At 42.1% G+C, this 21,066-nt stretch overlaps 1 protein-coding gene across 2 annotated transcripts in view; it reads left to right on the top strand.

Moving 5' to 3' along the window:
• Positions 1 to 17,015, top strand: part of LOC137255218 (SH3 domain-binding protein 5-like) — a 36,697-nt gene extending 19,682 nt beyond the window's left edge. Inside the window, exons 1-8 of one of the 2 annotated variants that reach the window (XM_067792638.1) lie at positions 764 to 1,065; positions 4,096 to 4,158; positions 4,606 to 4,734; positions 10,829 to 10,996; positions 11,793 to 11,923; positions 13,726 to 13,768; positions 14,282 to 14,486; positions 15,537 to 17,015. In XM_067792638.1, coding sequence (XP_067648739.1) covers positions 1,042 to 1,065; positions 4,096 to 4,158; positions 4,606 to 4,734; positions 10,829 to 10,996; positions 11,793 to 11,923; positions 13,726 to 13,768; positions 14,282 to 14,486; positions 15,537 to 16,123 — 1,350 coding nt within the window. In that variant the 5' untranslated portion in view covers positions 764 to 1,041 and the 3' untranslated portion in view covers positions 16,124 to 17,015. Of the gene's footprint in view, positions 1 to 763; positions 1,066 to 4,095; positions 4,159 to 4,605; positions 4,735 to 10,828; positions 10,997 to 11,792; positions 11,924 to 13,725; positions 13,769 to 14,281; positions 14,487 to 15,536 lie in introns of those variants that run through there. The other variant, XM_067792637.1, reaches the window with a different exon arrangement.
• Positions 17,016 to 21,066: the final 4,051 nt, after the last annotated feature.

Raw genomic sequence — 21,066 nt, 5'->3', positions numbered from 1 at the left:
ACAACGTAAGTATGGCTACAGTTGAGGCGTGGTGGTTGCAAATGGGTGATGGTTAACGGTGGGCTGATGTTTGACTTGATTGTGACTGTTAACAACGTAAGTATGGCTACAGTTGAGGCGTGATGGTTGCAAATGGGTGATGGTTAACATCGGGCTGATGTTTGACTTACTTGTGATCGATGGATGAGGTAGGTGTATAGGCAGCTTGATGATAACTTAGAGAAAAGGGTTACGTAAGGTTGACATCCACAGCCAAGAAAGTGACCATATATTACGGTTGGTCAGTGTTTAAAATGTGCAGCGTGGCACGAGGAGTTCGATCCCCAGTACAAGTACAGAATCTATTATTTTTGCCCCCCCCCCCCCCCCCCCCCTTACTTAATACACCAATAACGTGCCAAACTCCCCTTGGTGAGCGAGCGTAATTTCTCGATATTACATTGAAATCGCTTAGTCATCATTTTGCTATAGCCTGGTGACTGACAGTATATTCTCTTTTGTATCTGTAAACATCATAGAATAACTATAAAACACCTACAACACATGCCGATACCTGATATCCACAGGTGCAAATGATAGGAATAAATAATCCAATAGTGTATCGTCAAGCTGTCGCGCTTATGCGCATCCAAGTACAGCTAGACCAGCTGCTTTGAATTCAAAATAACAAATAACCTACTTTATTTTATGTAGTGCACATCGCTGCGACACTCCAATTATCTAACACTCTCATCATCAACACAATACATCCGGTGTGATTGTTATGCAACGCCATTTTAGCTGATAAGGTGGTTTATTCGCGACATCCCAACGAGGAAATATTGACAGCGCGGCTTGATTTAATTGACATTCGTGGTGCTGAGACGGTCCCACGTGTGATGAACGTTATCCGTTATCACTCACGACCTTTAACCTTTGTCCCAACTCGCGGCTGATGTTGGCGACACTGAGCCACAGAAAGGAAGGTGTCTGTCATCTCAGCGGGTACAGTACGGACCTGACAATTTAATACGTTTATTCTCAGTCAAGCAGTCAAACAAGATGGAGTCACCAGGATGTGTACAGGTAGGCATAACGCTGTCTTTCGAACTGACGTGTGGGTTACCGAGGGTTGAGGTGTTTTCGTCCTGTGGGGAGACCCTGCTCTTCGAAAGACCATGAAGTCCAGTTACATCTGTCAGGAATGTTTGCTACGAAATTTCGTTTCTTTCCCCAAACTTACATCACATATTTGTGATAATACAGTAGGTATATAGCACTAAATAACTTAAAGGGTTTATGTGATTTAATCACAGTAGTTATGCAGCCCAGCAAATACTGTCGACACTGGTGTCCCGTGTTTGTCTATTTTTGTCAGTGAGTATATATCCAGTGTTGTTACATGGTACATATGAATCAATCGATCAAAATCATGAGGACTGTCATCTGCAAAAGCGGGCTTGCATTCGTTTTATTTTTCACTCCAATTTCTGTCACTTTCAGGTTTTATATTTTCCCGAATTATGCCCTTTGAGTCATACCCGGAAATGTGGACGTTTCATAACTTGACGACCGTTTCTTTCCGATGTAGGGATAGATTACGAATACAATAACGATGAACTTGATCCCCGACTTTGTATTTGTTTTTCTAATCTCTGTTGCCTTATGTCAAACACTCGTAGCCAGTGTAGATGGGCTATCGGTTTCAGATTGCCATATTATTTAAATGTAAGAGGGCGATGGTAGCCTAGTGGTTAAGGCGTTCGCTCGTCACGTCTAAGACCAAGTTCGATTCCCCACGTAAGTACAAGTCCATTTCTGGTGGCCTTAGTTGTTCGAATATTGCTAAAAGCGGCATAAACCCATACTCACTCACATAAGAGTAAGCTTTGCACTTTTAACCACTGTGGTATGACTAAACATGGTGGCTTGATGAAGTCATGGATATTCACACGTCGGAAAAAAGTGACTCGGGGAAGTTCGTGTGTGCAGTATTCCTTCTTATTTCCGGGTGGCCCAGTAACCTACTGACCTGACCCTATATATCCCAATGACGTGTTGACTAAACTAACGCTCCGGTCAACAATGTAGATATATATGCCTGTACGGGTTCTAGTCTAGTGCCAGAGAATGGTCCATGTCTCCCACCGGCACCACTTTGGTCTTTGGGCGGTTGGGTTCGATTCCTCACCTGGATGCTACGGTGACCCTCGCCACGATATTGTTGGAATATTCCTCGCTCACTCACACCATCGCCTTGTTCTGTTCTCCCAGATTACTTTGATATACAATAAAATAACTATCCTCCCGAAATCCTGAACTCAGTAACCGAAACAAACTTTATTTGTGCCCACTATTAGATTTTCTGTACTGAACGTTAGTTAATAGAAACCTGTATATCTTGTTACCCATTGTTATCTGTCAAATGTTATGTGTATATATACTACACCCCATTCGTTTTACCTTCACTTCACCTGAAGAAGAGACTAGGAACTGTCTCGAAACGTTGTGACCTTGTATAATAAAGAAGTTGAACCATAAAGCATATTTAGTTTACGTTAATTGTGGTTGCGTGACACTTTGTAGAACATTTTACTCCTTGATCTTTACAACGATATCTATGAGAGTAAAGGAAGAACCAAGTAACAAATCGGATGGAAGTTTGATTAACAGATTAAAGACAGCACACATTTAACATCTCACAGTAAACAATAGGAAAACAAGGAAATCACTAAGTTTTTCCTAGCAACTTGAAGATCAATAAGCAACCTAAAAACTGATTTTTCCTTGAACCAACACCAGCATGTAAAGAAGGTATGACATACTTTTTATGTTTACATTCTACAATATGTGAAGATAATTTTTGTTTCTCTAAATATTCACTGGCATGCATAATTGTATAAGTGCAATCTCTACCCTGACAGATTTGAGTTTCTACTGATACGGATTGTGATTGTATAGGTTATTTTATATTATCCGATCGCAGTCGCTACTAGTATGATCGGAGATTCTACCAGTAGAGACTCCGATCATAAGCTCTACTGGTAGAGACCCCGATCGCAATCTCTACCCTGATATATACCTTGACAGTTCAATCGTTCTTGTATTTAGACATTGTTCAAGCCCTTGATGCGCCCGGTTCTCGTCTCTCAGTAGTTTGACATTTCCAGTACTGTTGAATACATTCCAGTCTTGTCCCACTTGTTTAAATGTCACCTGTCTCCCCCCTCCCGCCCCTCCCCCCCCACCACCCCCCAACCCCACTCGTTTTTACACGACCTCGTAATAATTCCGGGTAAAATAGATAACAGGCAAATAGTGACCTGTGTTAGTCGTAAGAGGCGACGAAATCAACCCACACTGCCCAGCAGAAATATCCCGAACTTGAAAACCCGACCCAACGTCTGTCGATCAAAGGGAGACAACTCCTGGTTTAAAGACGACACTAATTGAATCAGATATACAAGTTAGTGGCAGCAATAACACATGTAGACTAACAACAAGTCTTCGAAATGAACACATTTTACCGAAAAAGTGTTCACATTAAAATAAAAATAAAATGTAATGAAAAGGGACCCTGAAACTTTGTTCAGACTTGTGTGGGCTTTCTGGGATATATTTCCTAGGGGATCTGATTTGTACGTTTGGGTTTCTTTTCTTCTTTTCGAATTGTTTGTCGGAAGTATATGGTATCTAATATGGTGTATTTATGAATACTGTTATCAATTTATCAATGTTTTGTTATCTGAATATAGTATACATTCACAGTTCAATCAGTACCTATATCTAGACAATGTTCAAGCCCGGGGCGGTGGGGTAGCCTAGTGGTTAAAGCGTTCGCTCGTCACGCCGAAGACCCGGGTTCGATTCCCCACGTGGGTACAATGTGTGAACCCATTTTCTGGTATCCCCCGCCGTGATATTGCTGGAATATTGCTAAGAAAGCCCCGTAAAACCGTACTCACTCACTCACAAGCCCCTGATGCTCCCGGTCCTCGCCTCCCAGTAGTTTGACATTTCCGGTGCAGTTGAACACATTCCAGTCTTGTCCCACATATATAGTATATTGGTGTTGCTTTATGATGTTGCAGTATAATGTTGTTTTTGTTGTTCTAGGAGGAGCTGGACATGCTTAACAGCGCCAGCAATGACATCAACAGATTGGAGAACGAGATCGATGTGAGTAGAACTAGAAGGGGTAGGGGTGATGGGGATGGTTGTCAGAATGGAAGGCGGATAAACGTAACATTCACCATGGTTTCGTGAAAAAAATACTCAAATTTGATTGCAATGTTGGGAAAAGGTGGATCAGTTGGTCGGCATGTTACCACTCCACTAGTGAAGATCCGGATTCAATAGGCCTTCGCTAACTCGTGCTTGTGGCTAGAGACGACTAAACGGATCCGGTGGTGACGACTTGATATCCCAATAGCGTTGATGGGTGCGCGTGGTATTGATCAGTGGATTGTCTGGTCTATTTTCGATTATTTAGAGACAGCCGCGATATAGCTGGTATCTTGCTGAGTGCGAGTTATATATATGACAAACAAACACCGAATTTAAGCACGCTTGTGAAAAGTGTCCATGTGAACGAAAATTAGTTATTTCTATCCACTTTTCACACAGGAAGCCAGAGCGAAGTATCGGCTGACGTTTTCTGACGCTTCTCACAAGATGGAGACAATGGGTCGAGGTCTGAAGAACTTCATCCAGAGAGCGCGTGTGTACTACCAGCTGAAGGAATCCGCTGTTGAGGTCAGAATCACCGACCAGAAAATTCTTACCTTTAAAATATTGTGGTTATTTGTTATACCAGTCGAAAGATGATTGTCTGCCAATAATTCAAACTGGAATACATGCCATGTGTCAACGAAGTATGCGAACCTGACCTCCTAATCCCAAGATGAATTCTGATCTGGGTCTTCCGGACACCTGAAGATCCAGGGTAGATTAGGTCTTCAGGAAACCATGCTTGCCACAAAAGGTGACTATGCTTGTCCTATTAGGCGACTAACGGGTGGTTAGGCTCGCTGACTTGGCTGGCACATGTCACTGGCTCCCAATTGCGCAGATCGATGTTCGTGTTTTTAATCACTAGATTTTTGGTTCAGACTTGATTATTTACAGACCGCCGCCATACATACGGAATTTTGCTGAGTGTGGCGTAAAACTAAACTCACTCATTCAGCCACGTTCCAGTTTCGCCTCACTACATATGCCCAAGGTTGCCATAGTTCGCTGTACAGTGTAGTGTCCCTTAGACGTGCGAGGAGCCTGTGATGGTCCTCTTCATATTCCTGTTTCTTTCTGTTGATTATTGCTTATCTATCCGTATCATACCCGTGAGCGCTGCTTTACTTGGTAAGCATCCACAAGGCCATGGATGTTTTTCCTGAAAGACGGTAAATGTATTATTATTTAGTGTTGTCCAATTCAAGGTGACCCTGACCTCCATTACTTTGCTACGAAAAGGTTAGAGAATTACAAGAACGCAAACAAGTTTGTATTTCCGGAGACAAAAATAATTCAGTTCCCACGTGACGGTGTAATTATAGTCAATCACTTTCACTTAGCCTCTTTGGCGTTACACGCTCACAACACTGCAGTATTTAGCTTTGATTGGCGATGTGGAAAGTCCGTTCTGAAACCTAATCGAGTTTCATGGTCACAGTCTAAACTGGAGTAGGAAACCAGATTAAAAACTGAACATACCGAAGCATGAGTCTCATTTACCTGTTTAGACAATGAGCTACTTTTCAGCCACTCCGAATTTTCTCGTGTGGAAGAGAAAATAATCATCACAAACAACTCTGGTCACACTGAATTCCAATTCCTTGTTTCATAAGAAAATGGTATTTACAAATGAATTAACCTTTAATTACACCGTATTTCTATATTTAATGGCTAGGTCTGGGCAGAATGGCCTTAACATAGACGTCACAGACTGTCCTTGTTTGATGAGGTCATAAAATGATTCTGTCGTCATCTGGCTCACTGGTTACTCCGGTTATATGTTGGATGCGCTTATTCAATGTAGTTCAGTAACATGCAATGTGATTGATGTAATATGAGTTCCAGACCGCCAGACAGCCAAACGTCTCCAGCGGCAGAGCCTCGTTTTGAGATTTCCACGATTTCCAGGTTTCCGTTTGTTAGACGACAGAGCACGTTGCACGAAGTGACAAGTGCTTAGATGTATCAAATCATACTGATTAATGCTTACTGATCCAATGACACGAATTAGGCTAAACGTTCTCGACTGGTTATTGCACTAAGATGCGCAATAGGACGGAACCCAGCCAACAGGAAACGAGACTGTTGTGTAATCAATGTTTTTACTTGCCGTTTGCGGCCGTTGTCGGGGTCACTAATCATTGCAGTAGGGCTGTGTAATGGCATGAGAATTGTATTGCAATATATCACGATATAGGTTCCCGTATTGCGATATATTGGGACCTTAAGTGTTTGATAGTGAGTGACACTGATTCTGCATGTCAATGCTATGTTCTACATTATAAGTCTCTAAACATATATGTTATGGTTCTGATAACTAATCTCAAATTTAGGTTGCATAGTCATGGATACCATTATTTATTCAGTTTATAAAATTACAGTATGCAGTTTTGTCACTGAATAACGAAGGAAAACATCTGGACGAAAACATGACATTGTGTAGAGTTTAATTCAAACCCTAAAGATTATCACAAAAAACTCATATACATGTGTGTTCTTTACCCAATATACCGGTTCCCAGAAAGAAATATTGCAACACGTTTCGTTTAAAAGGTGTATCGCGATATATCGGTAATACCGCGCAGCAAATACAGTTTTCTCTCTTACTTCTAAAGCACTTCTGTTGGGTTATTCAAACATTTCAATCAGTCACGTGTCCAGACTTCGCCACTGTCCATCTCCAAAACGAATGGATTGATGTTGCAGCAGCACGTGACGTGCGACATCTGATGCAGAATTGATGAAGAAATGTCTAAAAAGGTCACGTCGGGTGTGGTATTTCAAAACCTCACGTGCGCACTCGTCCCAAGGTCAAGGTGACCTGATTATTCCCACATTCGACAACTGTTGGAATGGCGAAGAGCGAGCACGGGCCGGGTGTTTTTTCTGATTCTGCACCAGCAAGAGATGATGCTATGTCACTGACTGATGCGCCCGACCAATCTGGAAAATAGGCTGACATTTGTACTCCGTGTGTTACAAAGGCCATTTTGACACGCCCAGTGCTGTAATATGAAACAATGTGGCGCTACTGCAAGCAATGTTGGACAAACAAAAGGTGGCACAACATCTGGATCTAACTTTGGGATGAGCTGATAACTCTCAAAAGTGGTAACACTTACATTACAACAAATTGCATTGAAAGAAAACATGTGAAAGGATCGGTTTAAATTTGGTTGGTTTGTTGTTGAACGATCCTGTGATCAACAACATGAGTGTGAATGAGTGGGTTTACTTTTACACCACGCTCAGCAACATTCCACCTATATGGTGTACATCCTGAATAACCAGACAATCCTGTGATCAATATATATCTTACATTGGTGTGAGTGAGTGAATTTAGTTTTACGCCGCACTCAGCAATATTCCTGTATGGCGGTGGTGTGTAAATAATCGACTATGAACCAAACAATCCAATGATCAACAGCATGAGGATCGATCTGCGCGACTGGGGTGTGATGACGTGTCAACCAACTCTTCACAGGGAGCCCAGAGGGTTGGGGACACTGGGGTGGCTTAGTGGTTAAAGCGTTCGCCCATATGGAACCCATATCCTGTCCCACGAAGTGATATTGTTGTAATTTTGCTAAATGCTTGTGTCTGCTTGATGTTTATATATGATGTACTATATGTGTGTGTGTGTGGGGGGGGGGGGGGTGGGGGGGGGGGGGGGGGGGGGGGGGAAGAGCTAAATGTATGTATTATGGGCCCAAGGCCTCTCTAATAAATCTGTCTGTCTGTCTGTCTGTCTATTGCTAAATGCTGCGTAAAACCACACTCACTCATTCCACAGGGTTTCGGTTGTTGTGCATATTTAGTGGTAGGGTGCGATATGACGGTATTAAACAAGAACATGTACCCGCGCTTCCGAATCCCTTTACTGTTGGTGTCAGTGAGTAAATAAGATTTTAATCCCTTTTGGTAATATCCAAGCAATATCACGACTCAGTTCTTTACAAATTAGCTCCATGTTATTTACCAATTTAGAAAACAAACAGAGAACTTCGGCGTGACTAACAAACGCGGAATCCGCTCAGCTACATCACCGCCCCTTGCTGCGGAAAGCATCAACACAAGAACAGGTGTACATAACGTCTTGACACTCTAATCCGGACACTTGTCAAACTGGACCTTGGAGATTTCTGTACTGTCCAGATTAATGAGTTTTCACTTGTAAAACGCATTTCACATCTGTCACAATGTTTTATTTACGTAGATGACTGCATACCAAGGAACGCCATAGTCTCTAGAGTTGACAGCTGGAGTGGGTTTCGAAGATAAATATTCCTCTGTGTTTTTTGTATTTTGGTAACGCTAAATGACGCGACTTTGGCTTTTGTTGGCTGTTAGTAACACGTCCAGGCGTGTTTGGTTGCCTCCCACCACCAACACCCAATAAGAAAATATCACACGTAAGGAGGCAATTCCCGCAGACATAACAGTGAGTAGGTCGACCTTTCCGCGCAATACTTCCGGGGCAAGGTAGCCAAGTGGTTCACGTGGCAGATAGTACAGCGCGAGGTTTGAATTCTTCACTGACTAAATTTTAACAAATCAATATTTCTGACTATGAACCACCGTGATGTACTGTGATATTGCTGACTTCAACTGGCTGTGATGTACTGTGATACTGCTGACTTCAACTGGCTGTGATGTACAGTGATATTGCTGACTTCAACTGGCTGTAATATACTGTATTATTGCTGACGAGTGAAAAGCAGTAATGTACTGTGATATTGCTGACTTCAACTGGCTGTGATGTACTGTGATACTGCTGACTTCAACTGGCTGTGATATACAGTGATATTGCTGACTTCAACTGGCTGTAATATACTGTATTATTGCTGACGAGTGCCTGCAGTGATGTACTGAGTTATTGCAGATTACAGTTCACCATGATTTACTGAAATGTTGCTGACTTGAACTGGCCATGATATTGCTGACTAGTACCGGCAGTAAGATACCGAGGTATTGCTGACTTCAACTCACCGTGACATACCGTAATATTGCTGACAAGGACGGGCTGTAATATACTGAGGTATTGCTGACTACACTCACCTTGGTATACCTTAACAGTGCGGACTTCAACGCACTGTGATATTGCTGTAATATTGCTGACGAGGACCGGTGGAGATATCCAGGGATGTCGCTACAACACGCAATGAGGCGGTGGGGTAACCTACTAGCTCAGTGTCATCCTGAGGCCTCAGGTCCGATTCCACACAAGGGTACAATGAGTGAAGCCCATCTTGGTGTTCCCCGTTGTTGTATTGCTGGAATATTGCTAAAACTGGCGTAATTCTAAATTCACTCACTGACTCATTTTCGAGTTAAGTTAGTTTGTTTGATTTTACACACATTGTATCCATATGGGGAATCGAACCAGGGTCTTCGGCATGACGAGCGAACGCTTTAACCACTAGGCTACCCCACCGACCCGACTCATTTACGAAATTGGTACAGCTCACAACATTGATGACCACAGCTCCCCACAATAGAGATGTAATGTTACGGAGTCCAACCTGATCTGATAGAGCTGTAATAGCCCAACCCACCTTGACAAGGCAGGGGTGTTGCTGAGACAAGCGTTAAACATCACTTACTCCGTTCCTGTAGTGAACGCTAGGACCTTCACTCCCCTGTATCAAAGCCACCCATGTATTTACACATAGGCGAACAGGGACAACCAGAACGATATGTAAAACGCATCTCAATTGAACATACCACTTTGAATGTATTTCCCTACAAAGCTAAGTATGATTTCGTTTGTTGTCATCAAAATAAATAGTTGGGGCAAATATTATTTCCTGCGTAACGACAAGCCCACCTAGTCCCGCGTTTGATGTGTGGATGGCTCGCAGATGTTGGAGAGGATGAACGCTGTTCACATCGTTGATGCATGCGTTGTAAATTGTGGCATTATTGAATGTTCCGTGATAAAGGAAAATACACAGTTCTGTCCTTGGAATATTCTGGTGGCGTGTTTATCTGCCCCCTTGAATAAGACGTCTTTTTTTAAGTGTTATCAAACCTCTTTGACGTGAGTGAGTGAGTGGGTTGGGTTTTACGCATATATATTCCAGCAATTTCACGGCAGGGGAAACCAGAGATGGACTTCACACACAGACCTCATTAGAGGCAGCCATATCCAATTGCAGCAGGGCTAATATGACAGACAATGTAACGTGCCTGAAACGGTGTAGTCAAATATTCATCACGTGATTGGTCTACGTTATTTGACACACACAGGCATATTGTGCACACACATACACACACAGACATACTGTCAGATATGCATTCGACTGTTTTTCCTAAGAGGTAATGCATCGTTTTGCGTTACTGGTTCTAAATATCTACGTTAGTTGATTAAAAGAGCAGGGTTGTTGGGCAATGCCAGTGAAGATCCGTGTTCGAATTAGTCTGTAACAGCCCATAGTTGGTTAAGTCGACGAACACCATGGGTGGTCAGACTCGCTGACTTGGTTGATTGTCTAAAGTAAGTAATGGTCATGTTTTTGAACTGGTTGATTCATGCTTTCCAAACGTTCTTTTTGTGTTTTTGTTCACTGGATGTCAACTGAGAGATGCAACCTTCTCAAAGCCAGCTAAATTTCAGGCTCAAAGCGAGGCTCTGCGCGCCGCCCGTCAGTTCCAGACAGCCAATGGAATTTATCGAGCAGCGAAAGAAACGATCGCATTGGCTGAACAGAAGTTGATGGATGACCAGTCGGCGGCCATGCTGTCCAGTGCTTGGCAGGAAATGCTCAACCATGCAACAATCAGGGTAGGTGGTTTTACAATGTAGACTTTATTTCCAGATGAGATGAACTACTTTGGAATTAGAGAGTTGTCATACTTTCTCCCAAATATGGAGGTAGTTTTAGTGATGCCATGTCCTGTCTAAACTATACAGGCAGTTACAGTGTTGCCATGTTTAAAATATACTAGGGACAGATTTAGTGTTGCCATGTCCTCTCTCAAATTTAGGTACAGTTACAGTGTTGCCTTGTCATCTGTCAAATATAGGTAGTTACAGTGTGGCCTTGTCCTGTCTCAAATATAGGTAGTTACAGTGTTGCCTTGTCCCCTCTCAAATATAGGTAGTTACAGTGTGGCCTTGTCCTCTGTCAAATATAGGTAGTTACAGTGTAGCCTTGTCCTCTCTCAAATATAGGTAGTTACAGTGTTGCCTTGTCCCCTCTCAAATATAGGTAGTTACAGTGTGGCCTTGTCCTCTGTCAAATATAGGTACAGTTACAGTGTTGCCTTGTCCCCTCTCAAATATAGGTAGTTACAGTGTGACCTTGTCCTCTGTCAAATATAGGTAGTTACAGTGTTGCCTTGTCCCCTCTCAAATATAGGTAGTTACAGTGTGGCCTTGTCCCCTCTCAAATATAGGTAGTTACAGTGTGGCCTTGTCCTCTGTCAAATATAGGTACAGTTACAGTGTGGCCTTGTCCTCTCTCAAATGTCGGTACAGTTACAGCGTTGCTATGCAAACACCCCAATGCCAGCCTCCTTAAGCATTTGTTACAAATGCCCATGTACCAGTCTCAGAGTTTAATTTGTCCTCTCCCCAGGTGATGGACGCCGAGAGAGAGAAGACGAGGAGTGAACAGGAACATCTCAGACGCTCCAACATCTTCGTCGACCTGGAGAAGAAGCTGGCGTATCTGGAGAAGAAGTTCAAGAAGTCCATCTTTAAAGCCAGGTATGTTGCACTAGATAATTCTGCCATTATACGGATATTTGGCTTGCTCCAGGGCTGTACTGAATGCTAAACCCGTGACTGTATATTAATTTTATCCTTTGAAGATGCAAGTCTAGATAAGCAGACAGTCTAAGGACCCCAGTATTTTTCGTTTATAACAATTATCATGTAAAATAGTTATTATTGTTATTGTTGGTACAAACGATGCGAATCATCTAACACTCGGAGAACTTTCATTTGATTTGTTTCATCGGACAGAACTACTTCGGTAACTACCTCTCGGCGTGCGTTTTGTTTTTCTAAAGTCATTTCCGGTCTGCACGTTGTTACGTGCGCATGCGCAACGCTTTAACATGTTTCTGGCATATTTCACGCGTCAGTGCTGCTTATTGGCCATATTTAATCAGCATGCGTTGAGTATGGTTTTACACAGTTATAGACAAAATCACGACCGAAAGTGGCTTAATAAATTCTACCTTTGTGGAAAATGGTACCCCAGCCTTTGGAGTGACTACCATCCCAAGTCATAGATTGCTTGTCAGAGTGAGTGAGGGAGGGAGTGAGAGTTAGCTTCATGTCGCTTTCAGCAATGTACCAGCAGTATCACTGCGGGGGACACCAGAAAAAGGCTTCAGACAATGTACCCATGTGGGGAATCGAACCCGGGTCACCAGTGTGACGAGTGAACCCTTTAACCTCTAGACTACCCCGCTGTCCCTGTTTTATCAGAGACCATATATTGAATTTCTTATATGGTGTCTGGTCTTATGTAAATGGGTCTCAATTTTAACAATTAGCTGAATTGTCAATTCATAGGCATACATGTAAACTCCATTCTGCATGTTTTTCTCCCACATTAGTAGAGATCTTCAGATCTTGCCAGAAACAGATGGAATATGCATATCGGCGGTGTGTAGATAGAGTTACCCCTACTATTCCTTATGATTAATGAGTTCGATGGCGCGTTTGGACTACACAGAGATTAAGTATTCATTTCTTTGCACCTGTAACGTGTTCTAGAACACTTTTCACTAACTATATGATGCAGAAAATTACAATATCTAAATAACCTGCGGCTGATGCTGTGGGAACCAGTACCAGCAAGTTATTCACGTCATCAGAGGAGCTGAATGAGAATCTGATATCCTTGCACTTATCAGACAATAAGGAAACGAAATGAAAAAGTTACGATTTATGTTCAGTTTATTCAATCATTTTTTAATTAAGTAATTGGTAAACGTGAACAGAAAGTTCAAACAAACTCTGACCACCTCCTCACATAGGTGCAAAGTATGAATCCGTATTTTCATGACAACCGCCCTGGCATTGCCGGAATACAGACGTGATTCCTCGTGTCATTCCGTCCGGCAAGAGGTCACGAAAAGAGGCGAGTAGTTACGAATGATCGGAATACTGCTAATGGATGCGTTTTGACCACATTCACTCACGCACACTCAGGAAACCACCGCGCTGGGGTAGAGGTCCTCCTGTAGTTTTTCCGAAGCTTACGGAAATTACCGAGTCCTTGTGAATGATCACTTTTGAAACAACGTCGCTAATTGCACAACTAAATCTAATTGCAACCAATTCCGAATCCTGAACAGTCGCTCCATGAACGGATCGTATTAGGACAGAGGTTCGTAGGAAGATATGACAAGTAACTTCTGTGGGAGGTAGTGTGTGTATGTGTGTGTACTTTGATAGAAATGACATAGATCAGCATACACTGAGATTTGAGAAATTCGAACGGGAAAATAATTGTGTATGGCATGATTTTACGGAACACTTTTCTCTCTTTGCAGACCATATTTTGAACTCAAGGCTGAACTTGAACTACGGCTACAGGTAAGTATATCATTGTGGATAATAACTGTCATATCAGTCACATCATATTTCCATAAATCCGGGTTAGATTGGTCTTCAGCAAGCCATGCGTGTCGTAGAAGATCAGGTGGTCAGGCTCGCTGACTTGGCTGACATATGTGCTGCGTGATTATCTAGACTTGTCACATATTACAGGTTTGCACAGACTCATTAGGTAGATTTGTTTGTGCGACTGTATGACTGACTATTTTGGTGACAGATCTGGATAGTGTCCTTTAAAATGCCGACCTGCTCTTAGCCCAAGTGCACAGTCGACAACGCTGCAATACGTGAAAGAGGTGATAGCAATGAAGCAACATAGCGCCGGGCCATCTGGTGAATAGCTGTCATCAGTATTTTTACACCGCTTTCTTCCATGCAAGTTTTAGCAGGTTATGCTTGCCACATCCTGTTCCATCAGGTTCTTAATGAAGTCGTCTTAAACCATAGTTCGAGACAAGCGAGATAATTAATTTGTTATATATCCTCCCACAGCAACAGAAACAGAACATTGATGATCTTCAAAACGCTATACGATCTTCCAAGGCAAGGTACTCAGATTCACTGCGCAACCTGGAGGGAATCTCGGAGGAGATCCATGAGAGCAGACGACAGAAGATTCTGCTAATGTTTCCCCGGGAGCCAGGTGTAGGAGCAGACGACGAGAGCCTCGGATCTAGTATATCCGACCAGAACATAGGTACTGGCACTTTCCTACACTTCTGTGAATACATCCGCGTTTGTCAGTGGCTTTTCAGACTAACAACCAGTCTCTGAAATTAACATGTTTTTCAGAAAAAATTGTAGTAAAAATAATCAGATACAATGAAAAGGAGCCCTGAGACAGCAGTGGAAAATCTAGATTTGGAATATCAGGATGTGTTTGCTTCAGTCTGTGTGACAGACTTGTGGCTTTTGTTCATCTGTATTTATAGACTTCATGGAGTAGGTATAGCTTTATACCGCTTTAAGTAACACAACAGCAATATCACGGCGTGGGACACCAGAATAATTCACGTATAGTACTCATGACGGAAATCGAACCCTGATACGGTGCGTGACGCTTTAACCTCTAGGCTACCCCAGTCTTGCTGGAAGGTCTGTATTGCACATGGGGATCCACGCAAGATGTGGACTACGTTACCATTCTTGTTGGGGACATTTGTGAAGATGTAACAGTAGTCTTAGTAGTCTCAGTAATTAGTAGTCTTCTTGGTCCATGCTTTACTGTAGAGGCGGCTTAGGAGATCTGTGGCGGTGGGTTAGTCTAGTGGTCAAAGCGTTCGCTCGTCATGCCGAAGATAGGGTTCGCTTGAACACATGGGTATAACGTGTGGAGCCCATTTGTGGTGTCCCATGCCGTGATATTGCTGATATACTGCTGAAATATTGCTGAAGGCGGCGTAAAACTAAACTCACTCTAAGGAGATGAGATGGTAAGACGCACTGAAAGAGTGAATGTATGTCATCTTTTCCCTGTTTTATAGACCGATGCTCATGATGTCAATCACTGGATTGTTTGTGTGCACACGCGACCATTTACAGACCGTCATTATAGAGCTCGAGCAAACTGACTGTGACATCAGACAACGAAAACTGTGGAAATTATCTGTTTGGTTTTAATGTTGGGTATTGAAGTAAATATATATATATATATATATATATGTGGTAATATATAGTCATTTTCTACTAATATTCCGTTGTTTATGATTGTTTTCTTCAATGATAAGCCAGTGTCTTTATGTTTCAGAACGAGGCCTGTTTTCTACTTCCTGTCCGACTGACGACCATCTAGATTCGGACATAGACGAGACTGATGACGTATTTTCTTCTCACGATCACGTGACGGGTCACGTCCCGAATGCTTCCTCTACTGATATTAACACCCCAATGAACCTACCCGGCACTAAAAGCCTCGTGAGCAGCAACATGACTTCGAAGTCATCCGAGACAAAGGGAGATAAGCGATCGGAAGTTTCACATAACCCGCAAGTTGACGACATCAGTGCTTCTCTTAAACAGTGTGATATGATTAATGCCAACAGTTGCGTTGGGGGAAGGGCATGTCCTGTCCCAGGGGTTGTGAAAGGGGTTGTGAAGGACAACAGCAATCCAGATTCTCCAACAGGTATTAGACAGTGTGGTAGCGGAGCAGAAATTACTCCTGTGTGTGAAGATGACGTCACGACATGCACCAGTGACGCCATTGAAAAAGTGAAAGACGTCATTCTGCCAGAAAGAGACGATCATACAGAAGGCTCCTCCGATCCGGAAGAGTGCGGTAAAGATCGAAAAATCTGCAGAGATCGCAGGCCTGAATGCACAGACGTTATATAAACTCGATATGCCTGCACAGTATCATCCATCTTGCCACATGCCCCTACTGTTTCCTTACTGACATAAATACACCCTGGTATAGCTGCAGATTCCTCTGAGGGAGTGTTGCATACAGAATCATGACCTGGATCCCGACCTACAAAGCGTTCGCTGCGTTACGACATTGTTATGTTTACGAGCGTTTTGTAGATCGCGATCCCTATCAATAAATACTCACCCAAGGCCCAGTCTAAATACATATAGTCTCAGTATTGTTCGTTACACTCCTACACTAAGTCTAACAAACCCTAGTAGGAGGTCGCGTCAAGTAACCTTTGAACGACCTATTACCGTCCAATCAAATGCGAGACATCGGAACGGATTTAACCAATCAGACAACAGCTGTTTTGGGTTTGGCGGGACATACAAAATTCCCAGTCAGTGACACTGATCCCTCAGAAAACTAAAATCCGCATGAAACACGGAAATGTGACCTACATATGCTTAGGGCTTTATGATGACTTGGTTACCATGAGCCAAAATTTCCGCAAGCTGACATCTTTGAATATTGTGCGAGTGTCATCATTGGCCAGGTTCAAAGGTTACCTGAAGCGACCTCCTACTATGGTTTGTTAGACTTAGAAGAGGAGTGTAACGAAAAATACTGAAACTAAGTTTGCATATACTGTCTGATGTCTGGCTGGGTGCGGATGTAACAGGGAACAAAAGACACTCGTGGAGAAAACTGGTAACAGTTTTGCACGGAAGTTATTTTATTAAACTAGAGATAGATGTTGATTCGTTCACTTTTGTGAATTTTCAGGACATAAACACAATGACTGTTGGTTAATAATATTGAGCGTCTGTCTTTTGTATGAATACTTTTGTAACAATAAATGTTTATTTACTGAGATGGTGTTTTTTTTTGTCTTTTCTGTTCAACAAGAGATGTGTATGTAATACATTTGTACAGCGCATAAGATCCACCCACACATATGTTTAGTGGCACCAGGGGCACATTATACGCAAAGTGCAGACATTATTGCCCTGATTGACATAAATGTGAGATCAAAGGCCTGCATTCATATAATAATAATAATATAATCTTCAAAAGTAGTAGGGGATCCTTATTTTTTTTTATTTACGATTAAAACTATATAGGAGATTTATTGGGATCAATCAGTGTTGATACGATATTGAATGTTTTGAGAGCTCCTCAACATTTGCCCTTCCTTACAACCATAGTTATTTGGAATGTAGTCGCTTTTGAAAGTTGATTGGTGTGTGGCATGTAATCTGCATGTATACGATTTTCATTTTAAAACAAACGACTGGAAACAAACACTAACAAATGCGTGATGCAAGATGAGTGTCAAAATAAATGTTCTAAGTGATTTCTACTTGACCTTGAAAAAACGTCAAGAATGGGACACCATACACGTGTGCGGGGCTACTGCGTTGTGCTAGGGATGGTAATAGAGGGAAATGGTGGTCCGTTCGTAACATGTCTAGATCTGCCCTTGAAACATTTGTTAACGTTTACGCTTCCTAACCAACTTGAAAGTTCAGGTTCCCTACTTCTTTTAAGAGTATCATTGTCCATAGTTATTTCGCATTTATCCATGAACATTGCATACTAAAAGTGCTGACATATTTTCCCTGGTCAACGACGACAGAACTCTCCTTGTGGACAAGACAACCGGTCGCCTGTCAGATGCTCAAGGTTGTAGGTATCCAATTTTACTTCTGGGTGGACATATGACACTTTTGAACAAACACTTGCCTAGGTAAGACCACAAGTATCACATGTGCTTCGTTATGGAGCAGGACAGTAGTCCTAGAAATTCTCGGGAGTCAAGATGCCAAGGTTGTTCTGTGGTGATTTGGCAAATGCGTCAGCATGAACAATTGACTCAATCGCCATTCGTATCCTGCACGCTGTATGTGATTAGCATCGTTGAGGAAGTGAGTGGCGCAGTTGTCCACAGGTCTAACTTGCCATGCAGAGTTCTGTCCCTTGGATACGACCAAATCCTAAGTTAAAATGCTTTGTTAATTTATCTTTATATGGAGGGAACCATCCGCATCAAAACAATGTTATACCAATAGTTTGATGCACAAACATTAATCTGTAAAAAGATTCTAAGAGGGCAGCTTCTCCCTGTGCCCCTTGGCTCCCGACGGCCCTTGGTCCGGATCATGTTGGGATGTTCATCAGCGACAAACACGACCTTGTGGGTTTTACAAAATGGTGTGACCGACTTAAACGACTTTGGGCTTTGCTCTTACTTAAATATTACACAAGAGGATATGGCTGGAATCCTGTTCAAATCGGCTTACGCGTTCACTCACTCATTCACTCACTCACTCACGAACGAACATACGAATGGCCGTATCGTGCTCACAAGTGTGGCTTGTCTTTTTATTTGTTTCGGCCGGGATTAATAGCTACAGATGGCTCGATGAAAATGTTTTTCTCTTTATAGAGAACTGTAACTAAGTAAGTGGCAAATTATAATCTCACCTTAAACCGGCCAGTGCTCCCTGGTGTTCAGTCCCATTAAGATCCCAGGTGGTCCTTGGTCCGTCCAGATTACAACATCATCACATTTCAGGTCAACCCATGTGAAGCCCACTTCTGATGTCTCCCGCCGTCAAATTGCTGGAAAATTGCTAAAAAGCGGCGTAAAACCATACTCGCTCACTACTTTTTAATAAAAGGCTCACAACAGAAAACAATACAGTAAATATTCCACTGTTTCCCTAGCTGATTTTCATTTTTTTATATTTCAACATTTCAAGTCGGATTAGAAAACGCCATATTTCGGAATGCCAAATTTCTTTTCTGATTACCTGCATTCCTCTTGCATTCAAAGCTAGATTTTTTATAGGAGATGTTCGTTTTCCCATGTACTGTAGCCGCTTTTCTGCTCCTCTTAAGCCGCCTTAAAATAACATAGGTAGCGTCTGCGTGTAAAATAATAACTTCCAAAATGGTGTATCTATGTTTAAAATAGGCTCGGTTATGTTTATAAAACAGTATTTATGTAAGCTTCCTAATGGGTTAAGCATATTACTATCTACTAAAACATTTATGGAGAAATTGATCTCATGTCCTAACTATATATATATATCATATCTCTACCACACATGTAATTTACATCAAGGAGACCGTCCTACGTTTTACCGTTAACGTTGAACGGTGGTCCGTGTTGACGTTGCAAGGGTTAACGGTACTCCATCGTAACGGTACTTTAGTTTGACATGATGTGTATTTGGTTAGGCTATGGAAAGGAGGCTATCTCCAGATGTACATGTATACATATAGCATGTACGCGTTATCTTTAGTTGCAACATAAACACGGCCATGCTCCATATATACAGCTGCGCACTCAACTGTAATTCGTAGCATTTTAAAGGGACTCGTCTGGCAAACTGTTAACATGCCGTTGCTATTTGTGGATGTAAATGACGAGCATGGCCAATAATATGCTTAGACTGGTTTTGCAGAGCTTTCAATTTGCCAGAAATACGTACATTACTTCCACTTATATGTATTATGTTTTTTCTCGCGAAACAAAATCATTTGAACATTATCAAAATATAAAAATGTAAGTCTGTAATTGTCTAGTTGTGTAATTAGCCCAGAAGTTAAAGCGCTCGCTTGTCGCGCTGAAATCCGGGTTCGATTCTCCACATCGGTACTATTTCTGATGTCCCTCGCCGTGATATTGCTTGTATACTGCTAAAAGGCGGCACAAAATCCAACTCACTCACTCACTCTCTATTCTTGTGACATTCCAACTAATTCAGTTTTCTAATTTTGGAATAGAATTATTATCTCAATATATTGTTCATAGCGCAGTCTGTAATTGAATTTATTTAAACCAAATTCCGAAAATTGTTTTCTGATTAGCTGATCGATCCAAGTTCCAGAAAGGTCGTTCCAGCCTGACCTGTAGTGGAATATCCTCAGTGATTTAGTTGGCAAAAGCTAGCTCTAAAGTCTAACTTTAAATAGACCGGCATCGCGCCCTGAATTTTAGCTTTCTGTATTTACAGAGTCCGTACTATCGAGATTTTATTTCATCATGTTTGAGTGAGTGAATGGGTTTTTACGCCGCTTTTAGAAATATTCAAACAGTAATACAGCGTCGGTCATCAGAAACGTCCATTACAAATTGTACCAATGTGGGGAATCGAACCCGGGTCTTCAGTGCGACGAGCTAACGGTTTAATCACTAGGCTTCCCAACAGCAACCTCACAAACATGCGTTTGACTCAAAGAGGGTTGATGTATACAGCCCAGTGCTTACACAAACCGGACCTGACCAACATATTTCACATGTACTGGGAGCCATTTGGTTTCCCATGTTTGTTTTCAAAAGCTTAAGAGTGATAAGCTGGAAAAACGCTTACGTGAATATGCGCACTGAATGTGATATGTGACTGCGTGGGGCGCAGTGTATGGGGCTTCCATGCCCAATACAGTTAGTTTATCCTTTATTCTACAGTGACAATGCAACGGGGAACCAGCACGCTCTACTTTCACTTTAATCGGGACAAAACGTTTTGTTTTTTTTATACTTCTGTATGGTTCCACTCTACAATATTCCAGCTATAGTGGTTTCATAAGCACATCTTACCCAGAAGGGGTAGCCTAATGGTAAAATCGTTCACCCGGGACGCCGAAGACCCGAGTTCGATTCCCCAAAGGAGTACAATGTGTGAAGTCCATTTCTGTTGTCCCCAGACGTAATGTTGTTGCCCTATTGCGAAATGCGGCGTAAAACTAAACTCACTCACCCATCAGCATTATTACGACCCTCATTGTGTCAATCATTTGGTCGAAGTAAACTATAGAAGTGTGCACACAAGTATGTTGATGATAAATGCCAAAAACACAACATAAATACTCTAAAAGAGAAAGTAGCTTTTGCCCAAGCTGGAAAAATGTCACATAT

The sequence above is a fragment of the Haliotis asinina genome, chromosome 11 (assembly GCF_037392515.1).
Source record: "Haliotis asinina isolate JCU_RB_2024 chromosome 11, JCU_Hal_asi_v2, whole genome shotgun sequence".
In the NCBI taxonomy this organism is placed as follows: domain Eukaryota; kingdom Metazoa; phylum Mollusca; class Gastropoda; order Lepetellida; family Haliotidae; genus Haliotis; species Haliotis asinina.
The sequence above is the reverse complement of the archived record's forward strand: the minus strand, read 5'-3'. Positions and strand labels throughout refer to the sequence as shown.